Below are 22,767 nucleotides of genomic sequence, written 5' to 3' on the forward strand. Positions count from 1 at the left end.
TCAGCACCTTGGGTATTGAACTGGGGTCACTTTCACTATAGCACATCTGTCTCTTCATCTTTTCAAGGTAATCACAATTGGAACAGGTCAGGTTAGAGATGAGGAAAGGAGTTTCTGTTGGCCCCCTTGGGCCCTGCCTCCCAGTCCAGCCTACTAGGGATCACTCTGACACAGAAATGTACCTGACCAAGCTGGTTGGTGGCAGATTCAATTCTGGCCATAGTGGACTTCTAGGAAAGCTGGAGAAACCATAGTTGGAACTGGAAAAAGGAGTCCAGGGCTCCTATGTAGATTTGAGCCCTTTCCGCAACCAGGCTGGCTTCTGACTGGAGCAGGGGCACACAACTCCCTCCTTCCAGATCTCTGTGAGTTCTAAGAATGTCTCCAGCTCTATTACACATACTGTTGCCAAAATGTCCTCAAAAGCCATGGAAATGGAGAGGGTGATAAGCAGGGTCTCATCCAGCTGTCTTCACTTTTCAGACTGAGGATTGAGGCCCAGAGAAAAGAAGAGAATTGTTCAGGTGCACCCAGGCAAGCAGGAGGGGAGGGAGGAGGGAAGTTAATCTTGCCCAGTAATGAAGGGCTCTTGGTGCTACCCTGCTAGGGGTTCAGGAAAGATGGCCTCAGGGCTGTAGAAACTCATCATTATAGTTCACATGCTGCTAGGAGCAACTCAGCATCATTCCTGCACTTACTCATTCAAAACCACTCAGTGAGTATATTCTTTCTACCTTGTCACATGAAATGATGTTTCTCTGCAGGGCTCCACTAGCACTGGGGATGAGGAGGGTTTCAGTGGTTTTCAGTGTTATGAATCCTCTCTTCTCCCCCATCCTCTTTCTCCCTTATTGTGTGCTGTTGCTGCGCTTCTCACCTTTATTTACACTCCACATGTTGACTTTCTGAAAGATGTTGGGTATAGCCAACTAAGGACTCTAATGAGTAGATAACAACTTAAAGGTTGTCCCCTCAATCCAAGGTTAAATGTATCGTAGGATATCCCTAAAGATCTAGAAATCTTTAAACCAAAAAATTGTGGCTTTTTAGATGTTGTATTAGGATAATAGAGATGTTTTAAAACAAAGATCTGTATGGAGTGAAGAGGGTTGGGTTGCCAGATTGAGCAAATGAAAATACAGTATGCCCAGCTAAATTTGAATTTCAGATAAACAATGAATAGTTTTTAAGAAAATATGTGTCCCCTGCAATGTTTTTCTGAAATTCAGATGTTACTGGGCATGCTACATTTTATCTGGCAACCCTAGAGGAGGGGTATGCTTCCAAGAACTCCTTGAAAGACTCTAAGTGGGTAATTGATCTCTTGTAGGCTAACCCAAAAGATGTGCTAAGCCCTGCCTTCAACTCAGTCACCTGCCTCAGAGAAAGAGGCTCTGCAGCTAGCTGCCCAAAACCTTTCAACAGGGAGAGTCCTAACCAGCCCCTTCTGGCTCATCCTGTCCTCTGTCTTTCCATCATCTTCAGTGAAAACTTCCACCTTCTTCATTTCAGAAGCCAAAGCAGAGCAGCTAAAGGCAGGGGCTGTGGATGAGACAGTCTGGGTTTAAATACAGGTTCTGCCAACAGAAAACTGCACCCTTGTGAACAAATGTATCAGTCACTAAGCCCTGAATCCCTCCTCCATAAAATGAGGCTTACGATACTTTCCCCTTTGAGGCTTACGATACTCTCCCCTTTCAGGCTGTGGTGAGGACTGCATAAAATAATGTGTGAATGGTGCTTATCACCGTGCTGGGCAGTATAAGTTAGCCGTACCATTCTCATTATTGACGTTCGGGTGGCAGCGGTCATTAGGGGCATGCCCTTGGAGACCGAGGCACCATGGAGGATGTTTTGCACCTGCTCCAGGTGTGTCTGCCCTTGCTGTCTGCGGCGTCCCTCTCCTTGAATCTCTGACTTTTCATTTCCGTTATCCCGGTTAATTCTCACAACAGCCCTGGGAAGTAAGCAAGCAGAGATTATTAACTGTTTTGCATGTGAGCAAACTGAGACTACATTTTTTAGCCTCTCTAAACCTTCCTCATCCCCTAAAACAAACAAACAAAAACAACAACAACAAAAAATGGGGAGTAGGGAAAGATCCTTATGGCAGCAGAGTTTTTTAAAATCTTATTTTATTGAAGTATAGTTAATTTACAAAGTTTTGTTAATTTCTGCTGTACAGCAAAGTGATTCAGTTATACATATGTAAACATATATATATACATTCTTTTTCATATTCTTTTCTATTATGGTTTATCACAGGATACTGAATATAGTTCCCTGTGCTATACAGTAGGACCTTGTTGTTTTTCCATTCTATATATAATAGTTTGCATCTGCTAATCCCAAACTCCCAATCCATCCCTCCTCCACCCTGCATCCCCCTTGGCAAACACGAATCTGTTCTCTATGTCTGTGAGTCTGTTTTTGCTTTGTAGATATGTTCATGTGTGTTATATTTTAGATTCCACATGTAAGTGATATCATATGGTATTTGTCTTTCTGACTTACTTCACCTAGTAGGATAATCTCTGGGTTCATCCATGTTGCTGGCAGCAGAGTTTTTGAATCTCCTCAAGTCACTCATAAAAATGGGCTGAGTCACCAGTATAGCAGAGGAACATCCCACTGGACAATATCTTTAACAAAACCAGAGTCAGGGTCTCCCCTCAAATTCCAGAATGGGTCAGGTCAAACCACCACTAGGTTTCAGCAGCTGTGCTGAGATAGTGAGGGTCGTGGAACCCAGAACCTCAAAACTGCCAACAGATAGCCTAGCTTCCCATTCTGAGTGGAATCATCAGCAAGAAGCTGAGAACACTGTTGAAACATGGCTAAGGTTCCACAAGCTCCTCCACAAGCTCCGGTTTGTGGACGAATCCACAAAACTGCAGGAAACTGAAGAAACCAGGGCTCTCTGGAGAAATGGCTGTTTCATGGCAAAGCATAGCTTTATCCTGAGACAACTTGTCTTTCAGAGAGTGAGGAAGTGTGAAAGATGACTACTATCATGTCATAAGGACCCAGGGCCAACCTGAAATGCTCCCCTATCTGATTCAAACAAACCAGGTAGAAAAATGTGTCAGGCACTTAGGGAGATTTGAATATGGGCTGGATATTAGATATTAAAGAATTTGTGGGGAAAATGACCAACCAAATGAGAATAAACAAAGGCTGTTTATTCAGAGCTTGCTAATGGCAAGGGAGCTAATGGCAAGGGAGTCAGCCACCATGATTTGCATTTTGGCAGAGACTCGAAGGCAGGCAGCTGAGTCGGAAGGCTTTAGAATGGAAAAGAGGGAAATGGCTTCAGGTACACCCTGTTCGCAGGTTGTTGGCGAAAGGAAACTAGAGGGGGCTGACTTCAAGAGGGCATCTTATGTGATTGGTTGGGGAGTATATTTGGTTTTCTCTGGTTGGTCCTAAGTTGGAAGTGGGCACAAAAATTAGGGATACTCACAGTTATTAATCAAGACCAGACATTTTGGGGGGTGATTGATAGTTTGGCTTCCTAGACTGATTGTGCTAGAGATGGTGACCTGACTTCTTACAAGTCTGACTTACAGCAGGCTGATTTCGTGGGCTACTTACTGTAGGTAATGGGTTGGTTTTCTGGGCTGGTTGCTGCAGATTGTTTTTTTTTTTTTTTTCTTCTGGTACGCGGGCCTCTCACTGTTGTGGCCTCTCCCGTTGCGGAGCACAGGCTCCGGATGCACAGGCTCAGCGGCCATGGCTCACAGGCCCAGCCGCTCCGCGGCATGTGGGATGCTCCCGGACCGGGGCACGAACCCGTGTCCCCTGCATCGGCAGGCAGACTCTCAACCACTGCGCCACCAGGGAAGCCCTGCAGATTGTTTTTTATGTGGTCTTGCTGTTGTCCATTTGCATATTCAGTCTCTCAAAGTATTTATTTTTTTACAGTGTGACAATGATACAATGTAAAAAATAAAATAAAATGCCCTGAGTCAGGTATATACCTCATTAAATAAGCCAGAAAACCAGGACTTCACCCGCGGTCCGGTGGTTAAGACTCTGCACTTCCACTGCAGGGGGGGTGCGGCTTCGATCCCTAGTTGGGGAACTAAGATCCCATGTGCTGCGTGGCATGTCCAAAAAAAAAAAAAAAAATCCAGAATACCAAAAGGGAGGGGAGATTGATAGATAAAAGAAAATGGGCACGGGACTTCCCTGGTGGCTCAGTGGTTAAGAATCTGCCTGCCAATGCAGGGGAACGGGTTCGATCCCTGGTCTGGGAAGATCCCACATGCTGCGGAGCAGCTAAGCCCGTGTGCCACAACTACTGAGCCTGCACTCTAGAGCCTGTGAGCCACAACTACTGAGCCCGCATGCCACAACTACTGAAGCCCATGCGCCTAGAGCCGTGTTCTGCAACAAGAGAAGCCGCCGCAATAAGAAGCCCGCACACCACAACAAAGAGTAGCCCCCGCTAGCTGCAACTAGAGAAAGCCCGTGTGCAGCAACAAAGACCCAAAGCAGCCAAAAATAAAATAAATAAAATTTTAAAAAAAGAAAAAAAAAAAATGGGCATAATCTTGATATTTGTTGAATCTGGGTTATGGATACCTAGAAGCTTGTTGTATTATTCTATGTTGTGTATATTTTGAAATTTATTTAATTTTTAAATTAAAAAAAGATTTTAAACTTTTTAAAATTAATTTCTATTGGAGTATGGTTGCTTTACAATGTTGTGTTAGCCTCCACTGCACAACGAAATGAATCAGCCATACACGTACAGAAATCCCCTCCCTTTTGGACTTGCCTCCCATTTAGGTCACCACAGTGCATTAGGTAGAGTTCCCTGTGCTATATGGTATGTTCCCATCAGTTGTCTATTTTATACATAGTATCAATAATGTATATGTGTCAATCCCAGTCTCCCAATTCCTCCTGCCCCACCCCTTTCCCCTTGGTATCCATACATTTGTTCTCTATGTCTGTGTCTCTATTTCTGCTTTGCAGATAAGATCATCTATACCATTTTTCTAGAGTCCAGTATATGCGTTATTATACGATATTTGCTTTTCTCTTTCTGACTTCACTCTGTATGATACTCTCTAGGTCCATCCATGTCTTTACAAATGACCCAATTTCATTCCTTTTTATGGCTGAGTAATATTCCATTGTATATATGTACCACATCTTTATCCATTCCTCTGTTGACGGACATTTAGGTTGCTTACATGTCCTGGCTGTTATAAATAGTGTTGCTATGCATATTGGGGTGCATGTGGTTTTTTGAATTATGGTTTTCTCTGGGTATATGCCCAGTAGTGGGATTGTTGGGTTATATGGTAGTTGTATTTTTAGTTTTTTAAGGAACATCCATACTGTTTCCCATAGTGGCTGTATCAATTTACATTCTCACCAACAGTGCAGGAGGGTTCCCTTTTCTCTGCACCCTCTCCAGCATTTATTGTTTGTAGATTTTTTTTTAAAATATAAATTTATTTATTTATTTTTGGCTGCATTGGGTCTTTGTTGCTGTGCGCAGGCTTTCTCTAGTTGTGGCGAGCAGGGGCTACGCTTCATTGCGGTGTGTGGGCTTCTCATTGCGGCGGCTTCTCTTGTTGCGGAGCACAGGCTCTAGCCGCACGGGCTTCAGTAGCTGTGGCTCAAAGGCTCTAGAGCACCGGCTCAGTAGTTGTGGCGCATGGGCTTAGTTGCTCTGTGGCATGTGGGATCTTACTGGACCAGGGCTCGAACCCGGGTCTCCTGCATTGGCAGGCGGATTCTTAACCACTGCGCCATCAGGGAAGCCCCTGTTTGTAGATTTTTTGATGATGGCCAGCCATTCTGACCGGTGTGAGGTGATACCTCATTATAGTTTTGATTTGCATTTCTCTAATGATTAGTGATGTTGAACATCTTTTCATGTGTTTGTTGGCCATCTGTATGTCTTCTTTGGAGAAATGTCTGTTTAGGTCTTCTGCCCAGTTTTTGATTGGGTTGTTTGTTTTTTTGATATTGAGCTGCATGAGCTGCTTGTATATTTTGGAGATTGATCCTTTGTCAGTTGTTTCGCTTGCAAATATTCTCTCCCATTCTGAGGGTTGTCTTTTTGTCTTGTTTATGGTTTCCTTTGCTGTGCAAAAGCTTTTAAGTTTCATTAGGTCCCATTTGTTTATTTCTGTTTTTATTTTCATTACTCTAAGAGGTGGGTCAAAAAGATGTTGCTGTGATTTATGTCAAAGAGTGTTCTGCCTATGGTTTCCTCTAAGAGTTTTATAGTGTCTGGCCTTACATTTAGGTCTTTAATCCATTTTGAGTTTATTTTTGTGTAAGGTGTTAGGGAGTGTTCTAATTTTGTCCTTTTACATGTAGCTGTCCAGTTTTCCCAGAATACCAAAAGGGAGGGGAGATTGATAGATAAAAGAAAATGGGCAGGATCTTGATATTTATTGAATCTAGGTTATGGATACATAGTGGCTCGTATTATTCTATGTTGTGTATAATTTGAAATTTCTCTAACAAAAAGTTTTTGCTATTGAGGATAGTAATAGTACCTACCTCATAGGGTTGCTTTGAGGATTAAAAGAGATAATTCAAATAGAAGGTTTATCACAGGACTTTGCATAGGTTGAGTCATATCTTGCAGGAGATCTTTGCTGAGTACTTTTCTGGCATTTCTCATTATTATGTGAGGTAGTATGTGGGATTAAACTATACAGGCTGTCTTGGAAACTGATTTTTTCACTCAACAATATTTTGTCAGCACATTTATGTAACATATGTCTGTATCTATGTTGATATTTTTTTAGAGTTTTTTTTTTTTTTTTTTTTTTTGCGGTACGCAGGCCTCTCACTGTTGTGGCCTCTCCCACCGCGGAGCACAGGCTCCAGACGCGCAGGCTCAGCGGCCATGGCTCACAGGCCTAGCCGCTCCACGGCACGTGGGATCCTCCCGGACCGGGGCACGAACCCGCGTCCCCTGCATCGGCAGGCGGACTCTCAACCACTGCGCCACCAGGGAAGCCCTATGTTGATATTTTTAATGGTTGCCTAGTATTTTGTCATATGGATTTACTATAATATATTTAACCACTCCTTATTAATAGTAAGAGTGTTGAACTTTATCTGAGCCCTTTGCTTCTAGAAAACAGCACAGGTTAAGAAATCCCCACAACTTTTGTTTAGGAGACTGTATAGTGTGACATAAGATAATGATGGCATTTCAATTTAGTGGAGGAACAAAAAGACTTTTCAATGAATGGTGCTGAAAAGTTATCTATCCATTTGAGACAAACTTAGATACTATCTCATAAGATGTGAACTGTAAAGAATACATTACACAGTATTAAAGGCAAAACATTAAGGAACAAAACACAAAACTAAATTTTATGAGTTGAATTGTGTTCCCACCCGCCTTCATACGTTGACGTTCTAACCCCCAGTACTCCAAAATGTGACCTTATTTGAAATCGGGTTGTTGCAGATGTAATCAAGTTAAGATGAGGTTGTTAGGTTGGGCTCTAATCCAATATAACTAGTTGTCCTTATAAGAGGAAGTACCACATAAAGACAGAGACACACAGGGAGAATGTAAGCCAAGGATTGATGGCAACCGCCAGAACCTAGGAAGAGTCAAGGAAGGATTCTACCCAAAGTCTGAGGAGGAACCAACCCTGCTGACACGTTGGTTTTGTACTTCTGGCCTCCAAAAGTGTGACAAAATTAATTTCTATTGTTTAAGTTTGTGGCACTTTGTTACAGCAGCCCTAGGAAACTAATATAATTACTATCTAATTTTACAACATTTCATTACTCCCAAAAGAAGCTCCATACCCAGCAATAGTATCTCTCCATTCCTCCTTTCCTCCATTTGCTAGCAACCATTTATCTATTTTTGTCTCTATGGAATTTGACATTTTGGACATTTCAGATAAGTCGAATCATACAGTATGTTATATTTTGTGACTGTCTTCTTTCACTTAGGATTATGTTTTCAAAGTTCATTGATTATGTAGCATGTATCGGTACTTCATTAACTTTATTGCCAAATATTATTCCATTGTTTGGATATACCATATTTTGTTTATCCATTCACCGGTTGTTGTACATTTGTGTTATTTCCAGTTTTAGCTCTAATGAATAACACTGCTATGTACACTTACATACAAATTTTTGTGTGGATGTATATTTTCATTGTTCTTTGTTAGGTATCTAGGAATGGAATCACGGAGTGATATGGTAACTCCATATTTATCATTTTGAGGAACTGCCAGGCATTTTCCAAAGTGACTGCACTATTTTATGATCCTACTAACAACCAATGAGGATTCTGAATTCTCCACATTCTGATGGCTTCTTATTTCAGTTGAAATAAGAGCCAGTGTCTTTATAGTGGACTGAAAGGACCAACCTTGTATTAAGCAGAGTTCTCTAGAGAAATAGAACCAGTAGTGTGTGTATTTAATTAATTAATTGGCTCCTGTGGTTATGGAGACTTAGAAGTCCAATGATACGATGTCTGCAAGCTGGAGAACTAGGAAAGCCAGTGGTGTAGTTCAGTCTGTATCTGATGGCCTGAGAATTAGGGGAGCCAATGGCATAACTCCCAGTTGGAGGTCGAAGGCCTGAGAAGGGAGGAATGATATGCTGACGTAAGTCCCAGCATCTGAAGGTCTGAGGGCAGGAGAAGATGGATGTCTTAGCTCAAGTGGAGAGACCAAATTTGAAGGTCTGAGGGCAGGAGAAGATAGATGTCTTAGCTCAAGTGGGGAGACCAATCTCCCTTCCTCTGCTTTTTAAATTCTATTCAGACTCTCAGTAGATTGGATGTTGCCCACCCACATTGAGGAGAGCAGTCTGCTTTACTCAGTTCACCATTCATATATTAATCTCTTCTGGAAACACCCTCACAGGTGGGCCCAGAAATAATATTTTATAAGCTATCTGGGCATCCCTTAGCTCAGTCAAGGTGACACATGAAATTAGTCATCACAAACATGATCTGGTTTTTTCTTATGTCTTTAGTATTCCAACCTCATTGACCTGTTTCTGTTCCTCAAATAAACCAAGCACGCTCTCTGTAGTGGCTTTGCATCTACTGTTTCCTCTGCCTGGACCAGACTTCCCACAGATACACTCCTTATTGTTACCTTACTTCCTTCGGACTCTGCTTGTATGATCTCTTATCAAAGAGGGCAGTTCATACAGCTCTGTATTGAATAAGAATCCTCCTCCCATCTCCTTACCTTGCTTTTGTTTAATCTCTCTCTTCCTGCCCCCTATTTGAATGTAAGGTCTTTGAGGGGAGGAACATTATTTTTTCACTGTGTTAAAGAGAAATTATTCTGACACTTGTTGAAACCTGCAAAGAGGGCTTTATTCAAGCCTACTGCAGTAGGGAGAGAGCTTGAACTTACCCCCAGTACAACAGGGACAAGTGGGGATTTATAGCCAACTGGCAGGGTGAGGGAGTAAATGGAAAATTACTAAGAAATTGGTTAGGTATCAAGGGGAGGTAGAAAGGAACTTGATTAGATACCAAGGGTGGGAGAATTCTTGATGAACTGGCTTCGCAGGATTCTTTACTAAAATTGGATTCAGCAGGCCAAAGACAAGGTCTAGAGGAGAAGAGGATTCACAGGATCCTGACTAAAGTTTGGTGAAGGAGGGAGTCCTGACAACTGCTTTATCCTTAGCATCTAGAAAAGTGAGTGGCACATACTGGGGCATTGGTTAATCATTGTTAGGTTGGTGAATAAATGCTCCATTCAGAGGAATTTTCTTTTAAATGAAAAGTCCTAATTGAATGAAAGATATATTTTTCCTTCCTAAGCTGTCAAACTGCTGGATTTTATAAGTAGAATTTTTTTTTTTTTTTTTTTTTGTGGTACGCGGGCCTCTCACTGTTGTGGCCTCTCCCGTTGCGGAGCACAGGCTCCGGATGCACAGGCTCAGCGGCCATGGCTCACGGGCCCAGCCGCTCTGCGGCACATGTGATATTCCCGGACCGGGGCAAGAACCCGTGTTCGCTGCATCGGCAGGTGGACGCTCAACCACTGCGCCACCAGGGAAGCCCATAAGTAGAATTTTTTAATAATACATTTGTTAAAACGGATTCAATCTTGTTCCATCTTCTGTGTCAGTTAATGGTGAGAAACTAATTTTTAATGTTCTGGGTGCTATACTTTTCTAACATGCTTTTTCTTTGTTTGATATTAAAACTGGATTACTTGGAAACAAACAAATGAACAAACCATAAATAGCTCCTCCAAAGTAACCTAAAACATGTTTTTCAGATCCAAACCAGTTTCTAGCAGTGGGTGCAAATCTTGGCTGAATATTAAAATCGTTTGGGAGCTCTGGGTGTGGTCCGATGCCAGGACCACACCCAGAGCATTAACGCAAAATCTGTGGAGTTGGGACCAAGGCGCAATTAATTTTTCAGTCTCTCCAGGTGATGCCAACGTGCGCAAATAGGATGAAGAATCTAAGGCGCCGGACTGTATCCAAGACTACATTTCCCAGAGGCCTCCGCGGCCACTTCCGTTTCCGGCCCTGCCCGCCTCCGTTTGAGTAGAGCGCGGCACCGGCGTGCTCGGCTTGCACCTGTGTCTCTTCTGTGAGGAGAACAGTGAGGGTGGTCACGGCTCCTCAGCGTGCGCAGCTTTCTGGCCCAACCCTCCCAGCTAGGTCGTAAACGGCTGCCGCCGGACTGGGGCACAAAGACCTGGTGAGCTCCTCCTTTCCCCGAGGGGCAAGTTGAGGAAAGAGCGGGCTAGGAGGGGCGGGCAGATGTGAGCGGGGCCCCAACCCCAGGAGCCGTGCTGTCCCAGGTTTAAAGGCTTGCGCTGAGACCCAGGGATTGAGTCTCCGACGAGACTTTCCACATGTGTTGGCGAAGGTGCCTGACTGACTCACAGTAAGAGCTTGGCCTGGAGCTTGCTGCAAGGCCGGACTCCAGGCAGGCGTTCCGTGCCCTTTCTTCCTGCGCTTAGCCACCTTCACCTCTCGACCTTTGTGGGGAGTAGGGAGGGTGGCGGACTGTTCTCGTTCAGTGTGCAGAGAGCGAGTTCTAGCTAGTACCGAACATGGAGGGACTTCCTCATATTTCCTTTCTTCTTCCCAGGTTGGCGTAGTCAAGATTCTTTGTCCTTGCCTGGGAGAACAGTTCAGGGGACAGACGGCCCCAAGACTACCAAGAACCCAGATCCAGGTAAGTTTGATTTTTCCTTTTCCTGAGAAATCTCTGTTGTTTCAAAATGAAGTTGGGTTTACGCCTCTTGCTTGGAAAATGCTCTGACCAGTGTATGGACCAAGCTGCCTGAGCCAATCCTGGAGTGGTGTAGCTCTACAGAGACGGGACCCCTCTCCCCACTGTCATCCCTTCATGTCCTTCTCTGTACCCATTACAGAGTCATTCACCAAATGGATTGTTGGTACCCATGCTTTCTAGAGTGCTAGAAAGTGAAACATACTTTGTAATAAGGTACAGCTGTTACCTCAAAGACATTGCTAACTCAGAGATAATGGAAAAACAGACACGTAGCATAAAAAGACGTAACAGGCTTTACGTTAATCATGAATGATACACATGACACAGCCATGGTAGTGCTCTCTTGACCTTCAGGGGTCAGAGGAGTCTTTAGGGTGGGGTGGTGGTAGTGGTGGTGATCTTTACGGTTCTTACTGAAGAATAAATGAAATTTGCATATTTGGAGAGTTTGGGGTGACTAGGGGAAGGCGCCGCAACATGAGTGAAGCCGTTACATCTGAACCATGAATGAGCTAGCCCCAGAGAAAGTTGGAAACGTTCAGTGTCTAGAATGCCAGGTTGGAATTTGCCTTAATCCTGGAGAAAACTGGGTTTTGAAGGACTTTGAGAAGTTGACAGGAGGTAATGAACATTTTGAAGGAAGTAGTAAATAGTTGAGTATTTATTATGCAAACTAAGAGTAACAAAAATTTTTAAAAATTAAGGATTACGCATCTTCCTATCACCCTAGCGAATCAAATTATTTCATTTGAAACACCTTTGCATGTGTATTTTTTAGACTTACCCATTTTTTCCTTTTAATATGCCATAGCTATTTCTTCTAGTTTGCTCCATAGTTTCATTACCACTTTTTATAGCTCCTTTTTAATATTGTGTACTCAACCAGCCTGTGACCTTGAGCAAGTTTTTTCAACTCTCTGAGCCTTAGTATTCTTAGCTGTAAAATAGATATACTTTATGTAAGGCCAACTGGCCCGAGGCAGGGGAACGAAATCAGACTCACAGGTTGCATCAGACTGAAACTTTCCGGACCACCCAGTTCCAGGAACTGACCTGGGAACTTTCCACCCGGCCCAGCCTTCCCCCCTTTCGAGGGGCGGGACTAACGGTGCACGATGCCGGAAGAGACCACCAAATAAGGAATAACCTGCGCCCTCCCAGATTCACAACACCCCTTTCCCTTCTTCCCCTATAAATTCTGCCCAAACCCTCGCCCAGGCGCGACTTCTCTGGCCCCTTTCTCTCGGACCAGTGAACCTCACCCGGGAACGTTCCCAAATAAAGCTTGCTTAAGCTCTCCTTGGTGCCGTTCCTTACACTTTGTACATTTCTGGTGGAAATACAGAGAGATGTTGTATGTCTTAGGGCTCAGCACTGTGCCTGGTACATATTAGGTTGTTATTGCTATGAATGGCAATTAACAAATACATATTTATCGCTGTAAATTCTAGGATAAAGCCGGTATCATTTTGCATGTCTTTCAGTGTTTCTATTCATTTGTTGAATGACACATCCTTGAACATGCCCATGTGTCAGGCAGTGTTTTAGGCTGGGGAGACAGCAGTGACCCAAGTGGTCCCTGCCCTCCTGGAGCTCTCATTATAGAGTGTACTGACCATAAATCTAAACCTCTCCTGCCTGGCAGTGAGAAACCCTGTGGAAAAAAAAAAATAAAGTGGGTCATGGGATAGCAAGTAGTAGAAGATGGGAGAAGATTAAAGAAGAACTTTCTGACGAAGTGACATTTAAGCAATTTCACTTCATCCCTACTAAGTGAGGGATGAGCAAATACCAGGCCTGGTGGAACGAGCATGATAGGCGTATTGGAAGAACATGAGGAGGGCAGTGTGATTGAAGTATGAGGGGTCACGAAGCACTTCACTTTGCAGCTCTTATCTTTTAATATTTCGTTCCTCTGAAGCAAGTCTGCTTTCCGAGGATGTCGTATACGTTCCTCGCTGGTCCTTTCGTTAACTATGTCCCACTTTTCTCCTCATAAACAATCTGAACTATCAGAAGCTGACTTTGAATGTCTTGCCTTCCTTCTCCAGTGAGGCCTTCCTGGCTCCCTACCTCAGGGGCAGGGGAGTCAACGGTTCCTGGGTGAACGGAATTGGGTTTGATTTTGCAGGGATCACTGACATTTGGGGATGTGGCTGTGGCCTTTACCCAGATTGAAGGGAGACACCCGGATGCTGCTCAGCGGGCCCTGTACAGGGATGTGATACTGGAGAACTATGGGAATCTGGTGTTTGTGGGTAAGGATTTTTTTCTCTTTAACTCAAAATTGGTCTGCTGGGCAACTGTGCATTTTCACAGGGTTAATGATTTGGGGGTATTTAAACTCTTAAAACAGGAGGTTTTTGTTTGTTTGTTTTTACCGTGGGCTTAGAGGCTGGAGTTCATGCTCCTTTCACTCAGAAAGGTCAGAGCCGTACAGAGTTTAAGATGGGCAGCTTTGTGTGCAGTCTAGCCCAGTTCTCTAAATTTTGCATGTCACCATTCATCTGCCACCAACAATAGGAGTTTCCTGTCCTCAAAGAGGCCTGGTTTTCTAACTGACTTCCACTCCTTCATTTCTATGACTGTGATTTGGATGTCCTTGATACCACCCTCTAGGCCTTCCTGACATATCCATGCTCTGTGTAGACCCCCAAGTTGAGACTGAGATTTGGGATAACTCCTTGTGCTCATAACCACAGTCATGTTCCTTTTCTTTCTCTGTGAACAGGGCTTCTCTCTTCCAAACCCAAGCTAATAACCCAGTTGGATGGAAGAGCCATGGATGGAAGTATAAGGGGTTCCATCAGGTACTTATACAGGTGAGTGAGTCCGGAGCTCAGCACACAGAACAGTGAGGAGGGAGTTCTTGGTCAGAAGGCTCATCTTAGAGAGTCCACATCCATGCAGAAGGGCTGTGGCAGTTGACACTAGTTGCCTCTTTTTAACGTCATCCTCTTGTCAGATGACTTGCCATTTTTCTCATTCTTTCTACTCCTGCTCCTTTCACAAGGGCCTCCGGCCTCTGACTTCACACCCTGAAATCAGTCTCTTTATGTGTTGTTTCCCTCCCCATTTTCAGGCACTTGTCAGGCTACACTTTGTTTCTACCTTCTGTCCATTCTCAGTGTCTTCCAAATTCTCCTATGGTTAGCTAGACGAATGGCTATTTAACCCTTTCTAGTTTTAATATCCATATCCCTGATCATACAGTGGGGCAGTGGCAGATTCCAGTTATAAGCATATTTTCCTATCAGGTGATTACTATTTTTGGCAAAGAAACTGATAGGGAAGCACTTTCTTCCCTTTCCCTCTGGTCTTCTTTTATTTCTTTTCTCTGTTATCATTTGCTCTTGGTTCTCATTTTTTTCTGTGTATACTTTGCATAAATTTATGTATGTCACTTTCTCCATGTCATCGTTCAGTTCTGAATCTTTAAACATTGATATTTCTGTCACCTAAAATGTGTATCCTTCTTTTAAAACGTGAATTGTCGTTTTTCCTGTATCATCTTCAGGGAAACTTTTATAATTGTGTTTCATGGAAAATAACAGTGATGCATAATCTTGCTTAAACTGTTTTTTTTTCCTTTAGATCTCTAAACTATTCTTTTTTAAAATTGAAATATAATAGACATATAACATTATATTAGTTTCAGTTGTACAATGTAATGATTTAATATTTGTATATATTGGGAAATGATCACTATAATATGTCTAGTTAACATCTGTCACCATACATAGTTACAAAAATTATTTTTCTTGTGATGAGAAGTTGTAAGGTTTACTGTCTTAGCAACTTACAGATATGCACTACAGTGTTATTAACTAGAGTTGCCATGCTGTACATTACATTGCCATGACTTGTGTGTGTGTGTGTGTGTGTGTTTTAATGCTTTTCAGTAATTCCATTTGTTTTTACTATGTTGAACATTTCCCCCCTAAATGCTTGTGTAGATTCTTTATAGAGTAACTCAGTCTTCCTTATTCTTTAATCTTTCTGTTTAAATTTTGGTATTGGGTTGGGATAGATATATGTTATTATACAAGGAAGTATTTAATCCACGTCTTTTATTAAGAAATATTCTTTTAAATTCAGCATAGATATTGAATTTTATCAAATGCCTTTTCAACATATATGGAGATGACATCTGTCTTTTCCCTTTTGGTTGTTAATATGGTACATTTTATTCTTAATTATCTTAATGACTTGGCATTCTTAGTAGAACCCCACTTGGTCATGGCATATTACATTATTCTTTTAACATGTCAGTAGATGATACTCTTTGCTAATGTTTTATTTAAGTTTTTGCATTGATACTTACAAGAAATTTGTTTATATTTTTCTTTTTCATTGGGCCATTTTCATTGAGTTTTGATTTAAATTTTGTAATAATTTTTGTGAAAATTTTTGATCCTTCCTATTTTCATTCTTTGTTATAATTTAATTCACATGATAACTGGTTCCCTGAAGGTTTGGGTGTTTTTTTTTGTTTTGTTTTGTTTTTCTTGTTTTTTTTAAACTTGCTTTTGTGGTAGGGAGCAGGGGAGAGGAGTTGGGGGGTAATTCTTTAGCAGTATTCTCTCTTATATAGTAACTTGGCCAACTAGATTTTTGCTGTCTCTTGAAACAGTTTTGGTAATTTACATTTTCCTAAAAAATATCCAGTAATTAAAGTTCTCAAATTTATCTGCATAGTATTGAACAAAGTAGACTTTTATGATTCTACATATATCCTTTACATTTATGGTTACTTTTATCCTATATATTCATGGTTACTTTCTTATGATTTACATTATTTATTTGTTTTTTTTTTCCATTTCCCCCCCTTCATTAGCTTGTTTTACTTTTTATAGACTCTTAGATGTATTTACTAGTGTTACTGTTTTCTGTTTTTTAATCTTTAACTCCTTTTTCTTTTTTTCCCTTAGGTTTATTTACTTTTTCTAACCTTTTATAGTTGATTAATTAATTAATTCATTGAATTTTCTTCTTATTTATGTAATGTAAATATTTAAAGCTGTAAACTTCTGTTTGTTCAGTGTTTTGGTTGTATTGTAGTTTTTATTGTCATAATTTTTTAGATATTTTGCAATTTGCATTTTGATTTCTCTGATCAAAATATTAAGAGAGTCATAAGCTAACCTTCCTTTTTCTTTCTTGAAACCTTTTTAAAATTTAACACATATATAGAAGAGTAGATTTTATATATATATATGGTCTAAATTGGTATTTTTGAAATGAATATTCATGTAACCTGCACTCAGCTCAAGAAAGAGAACACTGGCAGTACTCTACTAAATCATACCTGATCTCTTCCAATCATTAGCCACACTCTCCTCCTCCCCTTGAACTAACACTATTTATTTTGGCCTGTTTTTTTAACTTTATATGAATGGAACTGTATATTTTTTTGATGTGGCTTTTTATGCACAACATTTTGTGAGATTCATTCATTTTCATGCATTGTCCTTCCTGTGGATCATTAGAATGCATGTTTAAACATAATTGCTAGGCCCCACCCTCAGCACGTTTTATTCATTAGGTCTGAAATGTGGACTGAAAATCTCTACAAGTTCTTAGGTGATGCTGATGCTGTTGTTACTGATCTGGAGACCAGGCTTTTAAAACTACTGCAATAGAGTATTTCATTATCTCATATTTTGGATGGATATTTGGGATGTTTCTAGCTTTTGAGAATTACAAATGGTATGAACGTTTCATATATGTTATTGCTTGGTTCATATGTGGATACATTTCTTTTGGGGTGGGATTTCTAGTTTATAGCATATGCATATATTCAACTTTAGTACATAATGCCAAATAGTTTTTCAAAGTTTTGTACCTATTTATATTTCCATCATCAGTGTGTGAGAGTACTCACTGTTCCATATCCTTGTCAACACTTAATATTGTCAGTCCTTTGAAGTTAATTGTTCTTTGGGTGTATCGTGTATCTCATAGTGTCTTTCTTTTTTTTAGAATTTTATTTTACTTTTATTTATTTATTTATTTATTTATTTATTTATTTATTTATTTATTTATGGCTGTGTTGGGTCTTTGTTGCTGCACACGGGCTTTCTCTAGTTGTGGAGAGTGGGGGCTACTCTTTGTTGCGGTGCGTGGGCTTCTCATTGTGGTGGCTTCTCTTGTTGCAGAGCATGGGCTCTAGGCACGCAGGCTTTAGTAGTTGTGGCTCGCAGGCTCTAGAGCGCAGGCTTAGTAGTTGTGGTGCACGGGCTTAGTTGCTTCACAGCATGTGGGATCTTCCCAGACCCGGGCTTGAACTTGTGTCCGCTGCATTGACAGGCAGATTCTTAACCAATGTGCTACCAGGGAAGTCCCTCATTTTGTCTTAATATCCATATCCCTGATATCTAATGAGGTGGAGGACATTTCAAATGTTTATTGGCCATTATATGTCATCTTTTATGGAGTGTCTATTAAAAAAAACCTCTTTGTTGATTATATATGTTGTATATGTTGTATATATGTTGTATATGTTGTATATATGTATATGTTGTATATGTTATATATATGCTTTTCACTAACAGTGGCCTTTTGATGAATAGGGGTTTTAATTTTAATGAGCTCTGTTTTATTAATCTTTTCCTTTCTTGTCATTGTGTTTTGTGTGCTGTTTAATAAATCTTTCCTTTCCTCAAGTTTATAAAGATACTCTTCTGTGTTAACTTTTAGAAGCTTTATTGATTGTCTTTTACATTTAGATTTGCCATCCTGTTAGAATTGATTTTTGTGCATGGTATGAGATAGGGTTCATGTTTACTCCTCCCTCCCCCCAATATGCCAGTGTAGTCTCCTTTTCACTGCTGCTCTGCAAAGTTACCTTTGTCACAGAACATGAATCCATAAGAGTGCCTTTCTCTTCATATGACTGATTTGCTTCCACTTACCTTTACAATCAGAATCTTGAAATTTTCTCTAGCTTAATCATTACACATTAAATACATATCCCATCAAAGGCCATTTGAAGGATCTGGGCTGTTTATTACCAGACTTCACCTCCAATTTTGCATTTAAAAAATAAGTCTTAGCTCTAGTATCTGATGAATGGAATTTCTCTTCAGGCTAATAAATATAAATGTATATAAAAATAAAAATATATGTGTGTGTGTGTGTATATCTTTATCTCTGAGCCATTAAATGTTGGTTCTCTGCTAAATTCTCACAGAGGAATGTTATTCTCAAATTCTTGGAGATGTACAGTGTTATATTACAATGTTCTCAAATGTACCTCCCTATAGGAGTCTGTCCTAGTAATCCTGGCTTGCTTTGTGATACTTGGTTTTCTCCCCAAAGTTGTGTTTATCCTCAAATTTTTATCTTTTTTTCTTTTTTGGTGTTGCCTGTGTTACCTTCCTAACTTACCAACTTATTAGATGCTCCTTGCATTCTTTAAACACAATATTTATAACTTCTGTTTCCTTAGATCCTATTTACTTCTCCCATCTTTAGTCTTGCCATCTTTTCTTAGCAAGAATCACAAGTGGGATGAATTAATTTTACATAACCTTTAGTTGTATAGAATAGAATGTTATTCTTATCCATGTGCAGCTCTCATTTTCAGTATTTCAACATAGAGAACATTTGAATTAAAAAAATTTTTTTCAGTTCAGGAGTACATATTTGAAACAAAGATGTCAGCCCTGCAGCAAAATACTTCTGAGAGATCTGATTTGGGAGAACAAACAAAAAGTGTCATGATGGAAAGAGGCCTGGATTGGGAAGGCAGAAGTTGCATAGAGAAGACACTATAAATGCAAGGAATGTGGGAAAGTCTTCAAATATAATTCCTCCTTTATTAGCCACCAGAGAAATCGTACTGCTGAGAAACCCCATAAATGTAAAGAATGTGGGATAGCCTTTATGAGCAGCTCATCCCTTTTAAATCATCATAAAATTTACATAGGCAAGAAATGTTTCAGATGTGTTAAATGTGGAAAATTTTCTCAAGAAGCAGTCAACATTTGTTAATCGTCAGAAAATTCATTCTAGAGAGAAACTCCATAAATGCAATGAATGTGGAAAATTTTCAGAAATAATTCTGTTCTTTTAAGTCACCAGAGACTTCATACTGGTTAGAAACCCTACAAATATAATGACTGTGGGAAAGCCTTTGCTCAGAATTCAGGCCTTGCTCATTATGTGAAAATACATAGTGGAGAGAAGCCATTTAAATGTAATGAATGTGGGAAAACTTTCAGGGATAACTCAGCTGTCTTGTAACATCAGAGAATACATACTGGTGAGAAACAGTATCAGTGTAATGAATGTGGAAAATGCTTTATTTAGGAAAAGCTCAAGTCATGTTAGTCATCAAAGAATGCATACAGGAGAGAAACCTTATCTCTGTAGTAAATGTGGAAAATCAGGTATAGCTCATCCTTTGCTGGACATCAGAAAACTCATAGTGGAAATAAACCCCATCAATAAACCCCATTACATCAATGTAATGACCGTGGGAAAGCCTTTAGCAAGAGCTCAGCCCTTACTGAACATCAGAGAATTCTTACTGGAGAAAAGCCCTATTGCTGTAAGAAATGTGGGAAATCCTTCAGGCATAGCTCTGGCCTTGCTGAACATCAGAAAATCCATACAGGAGAAAAACCTTATGAATGTAATGAATGTGGGAAGGCTTTTCCTTAGAATTCAAGCCTCAAACAACATAAGAAAATTCATAACAAAGAAAGAGCCATCAAATGTAGTTAGTTTGGTAAATCATGCAGAGATAGTTTATTCCTTTTTGACCATCAAGGAGGAGACATTCAATAAATTATACACTTAATGAATATATTCTGTGACCCTCTATCCTGGAAAACTTCTCACTTGTGAGGATGTTCATTGTAGTATGGTTTGTACTAGCGAAATATTTGAAGAACTTAAATGCAGCAAGAACCTAAATGCTACTATGTAGCAAGTGAAAAGAATGAGGTAGAGCTCTATATACAACCATAGATATATCTCCATGATACCTTGATAAGGTAAAAAAGCAAATTGCAAAGAATTAATATTGTAAAAATGGCCATACTAACCAAAGCAATCTACAGATTTAATGTGATCTCTATCAGATTACCCATGACATTTTTCACAGAGCTAGAACAGATAATCCTAAAATTTACAGGGAACCACAAAAGACCCAGAATTGTGAAAGCAATCCTGAGAAAAAAGAACAAAGCTAGAGGCCTAACTCTCCCAGACTTCAGACATTACTACAAAGCTACAGTAATCAAAACAGCATTGTATTGGCACAAAAACAGACACGTAGCTCAATGGAACAGAATAGAGAGCCCAGAAATAAACCCAAACACCTATGGGCAATTAATCTTCGACAAAGGAGGTGAGAATATACAATGGAGAAAAGATAGTCTCTTCAGCAAGTGGTGTTGGGAAAGCTGGACAGCTGCATGTAATAAATCAATGAAGTTAGAACATGCCCTCACACCGTACACAAAAATAAATTCAAAATGGCTTAAAGACTTAAATGTAAGACACCATATAACTCCTAGAAGAGAGCATAGGCAAAACATTCTCTGACATAAAGTCATAGCAGTGTTTTCTTAGGTCAGTCTCCCAAGGAAAAAGAAATAAAAGCAAAAACAAACAAATGGGACCTAATCAAACTTTGCATAGCAAAGGAAACCATAAACGAAACAAAAAGACAACCTGTGGACCAGGAGAAAATATTTGCAAACAATGTGACTGAGAAGGGCTTAATTTCCATAATATACAAATGGCTCATACAGCTCAATTAAAAAGAATAAAAATGAAATCCCAATCAAAAAATGGGCAGAAAACCTAAATAGACATTTCTCCAGAGAAGATGTTCAGATGGCCAATAGGCACATGAAAAGATGCTCAGGATTGCTAATTATTAGAGAAATGCAAATCAAAACTGCAATGAGGTATCTCCTCACACCGGTCAGAGTGGCCATGATCAAGAAGTCTACAATAAATGCTAGAGAGGGTGTGGAGAAAACGGAACCCTCCTACACTGTTGGTGGGAAGGTAAATTGATACAGTCACTATGGAGAGCAGTATGGAGGCTCCTTAAAAACTAAAAACAGATACCATATGATCCAGCAGTTCCTAATTTAAAAAGATACATGCACCCTAATGTTCATTGCAGCATTATTTACAATAGCCAAGACATGGAAGCCACTTGTGTCCACTGACAGATGAATGGATAAAGAAGAGGTGGTATATAGATACACATATATATGATGGAATATTACCCAGCCATAAAAAAGAATGAAATAATGCCATTTACAGCAACATGGATGGACCTAGAGATTATCATATTTAGTGAAGTAAGAGAAAGACAAATATATGATATCACTTATTTGTGGAATCTAAAAGAATGATACAAATGAACTTATTTACAAAACAGAAACAGACTCACAGGCATAGGAAACAAACCTATGGTTACCAAAGGGGATAGCTGAGGTGGGGATGGGGGGGAAATAAATTGGGAATTTGGGATTAGCAGGTACACACTACTATATATAAAATAGATAAAACAACAAGGATCTACTGTACAGCACAGTGAACTGTATTCAATATCTTGTAATAACTTATAATGGAAAAGAATCTGAAGAAGAACATGTATTTATATGATGACTGAATCACATTGTTGTACACCTGAAACTAACAACGTTGTAAATAAACTTTAAAAAAAGCAAGTTGCTTTTATATATTATGGTCTTATTTATATTTTAAAAAATGAAGCTATTTTTTGTTAATATATACATGTGTGCACATGCGTGCGCTCACGCGCTCACACACACACACACACACACACATATATATATAGAAAGAGATCGGGAAAAATAAAGGCCAAAACAGTTGTTATCTTTGAGAAGACTGTGATATTGATTTGATGAAGTGAAATTTTGACTTTGGCTGTGTTTTTTGAAATATTTAATCAAGCATACATTCATGTATCTTCTATCATTTAACATAGTTGTCTTTCTAAATCAGAAACTTCAGAATCCATAAAAAACACATAAATATTAAAAAAATTTGTATGACCAGTGGCTTCACAGTGTTAAAATACAAAGAACCAGACTTGGAGACAATATTACCACCATTGTATGTAACAAAAAAATACTTAGAATATCTAAAGAGTTCTTAAAAATCCATAAGAAAAATATAAAAACCTCAGGGGAGAAGTTGTGTGGAGTATGATTGTACAGTTGTCAAAAACAACCCCCAAATGGTCAAATTTAAAAAGAGATGACTGGCTTTAGAGAGATGTGAATTAAAATGATCACATTTTTTTTTTGCCTATTGGGCAAAAATTAATAAGATATTTGGTGCTTCTTTAAAAAAATTTTTTTTTGGCTGTGTTGGGTCTTTGTTGTAGCATGTGGGATCTTTCATTGTGGCGTGTGGGCGTCTCTCTAGTTGTGGAGTGCAGGTTTTCTCTCTCTAGTTGTGGTCCACGGGCTCCAGAGTGCATGGGCTCTATAATTTGCATCACATGGGCTCTCTAGAGGCATGGC

The 22,767-nt window shown here is 40.0% G+C and overlaps 1 protein-coding gene across 6 annotated transcripts in view; it reads left to right on the forward strand.

Moving 5' to 3' along the window:
- The window catches only part of LOC307175636 (uncharacterized protein), a gene marked incomplete at its 5' end in the record, with an annotated part of 505,492 nt that overhangs the window by 3,035 nt on the left and 479,690 nt on the right, over positions 1 to 22,767 (forward strand). For 5 of the 6 annotated variants that reach the window (XM_079900938.1, XM_079900936.1, XM_079900937.1 and 2 more), the window contains 4 exons: positions 10,418 to 10,702; positions 11,099 to 11,185; positions 13,377 to 13,503; positions 13,977 to 14,067. In XM_079900938.1, coding sequence (XP_079757064.1) covers positions 10,418 to 10,449 — 32 coding nt within the window. In that variant the 3' untranslated portion in view covers positions 10,450 to 10,702; positions 11,099 to 11,185; positions 13,377 to 13,503; positions 13,977 to 14,067. Of the gene's footprint in view, positions 1 to 10,417; positions 10,703 to 11,098; positions 11,186 to 13,376; positions 13,504 to 13,976; positions 14,068 to 18,877; positions 21,696 to 22,767 lie in introns of those variants that run through there. The other variant, XR_013824389.1, reaches the window with a different exon arrangement.

The sequence above is a fragment of the Stenella coeruleoalba genome, assembly GCF_951394435.1.
Source record: "Stenella coeruleoalba genome assembly, chromosome: 16".
Taxonomy (NCBI): Eukaryota; Metazoa; Chordata; class Mammalia; order Artiodactyla; family Delphinidae; genus Stenella; species Stenella coeruleoalba.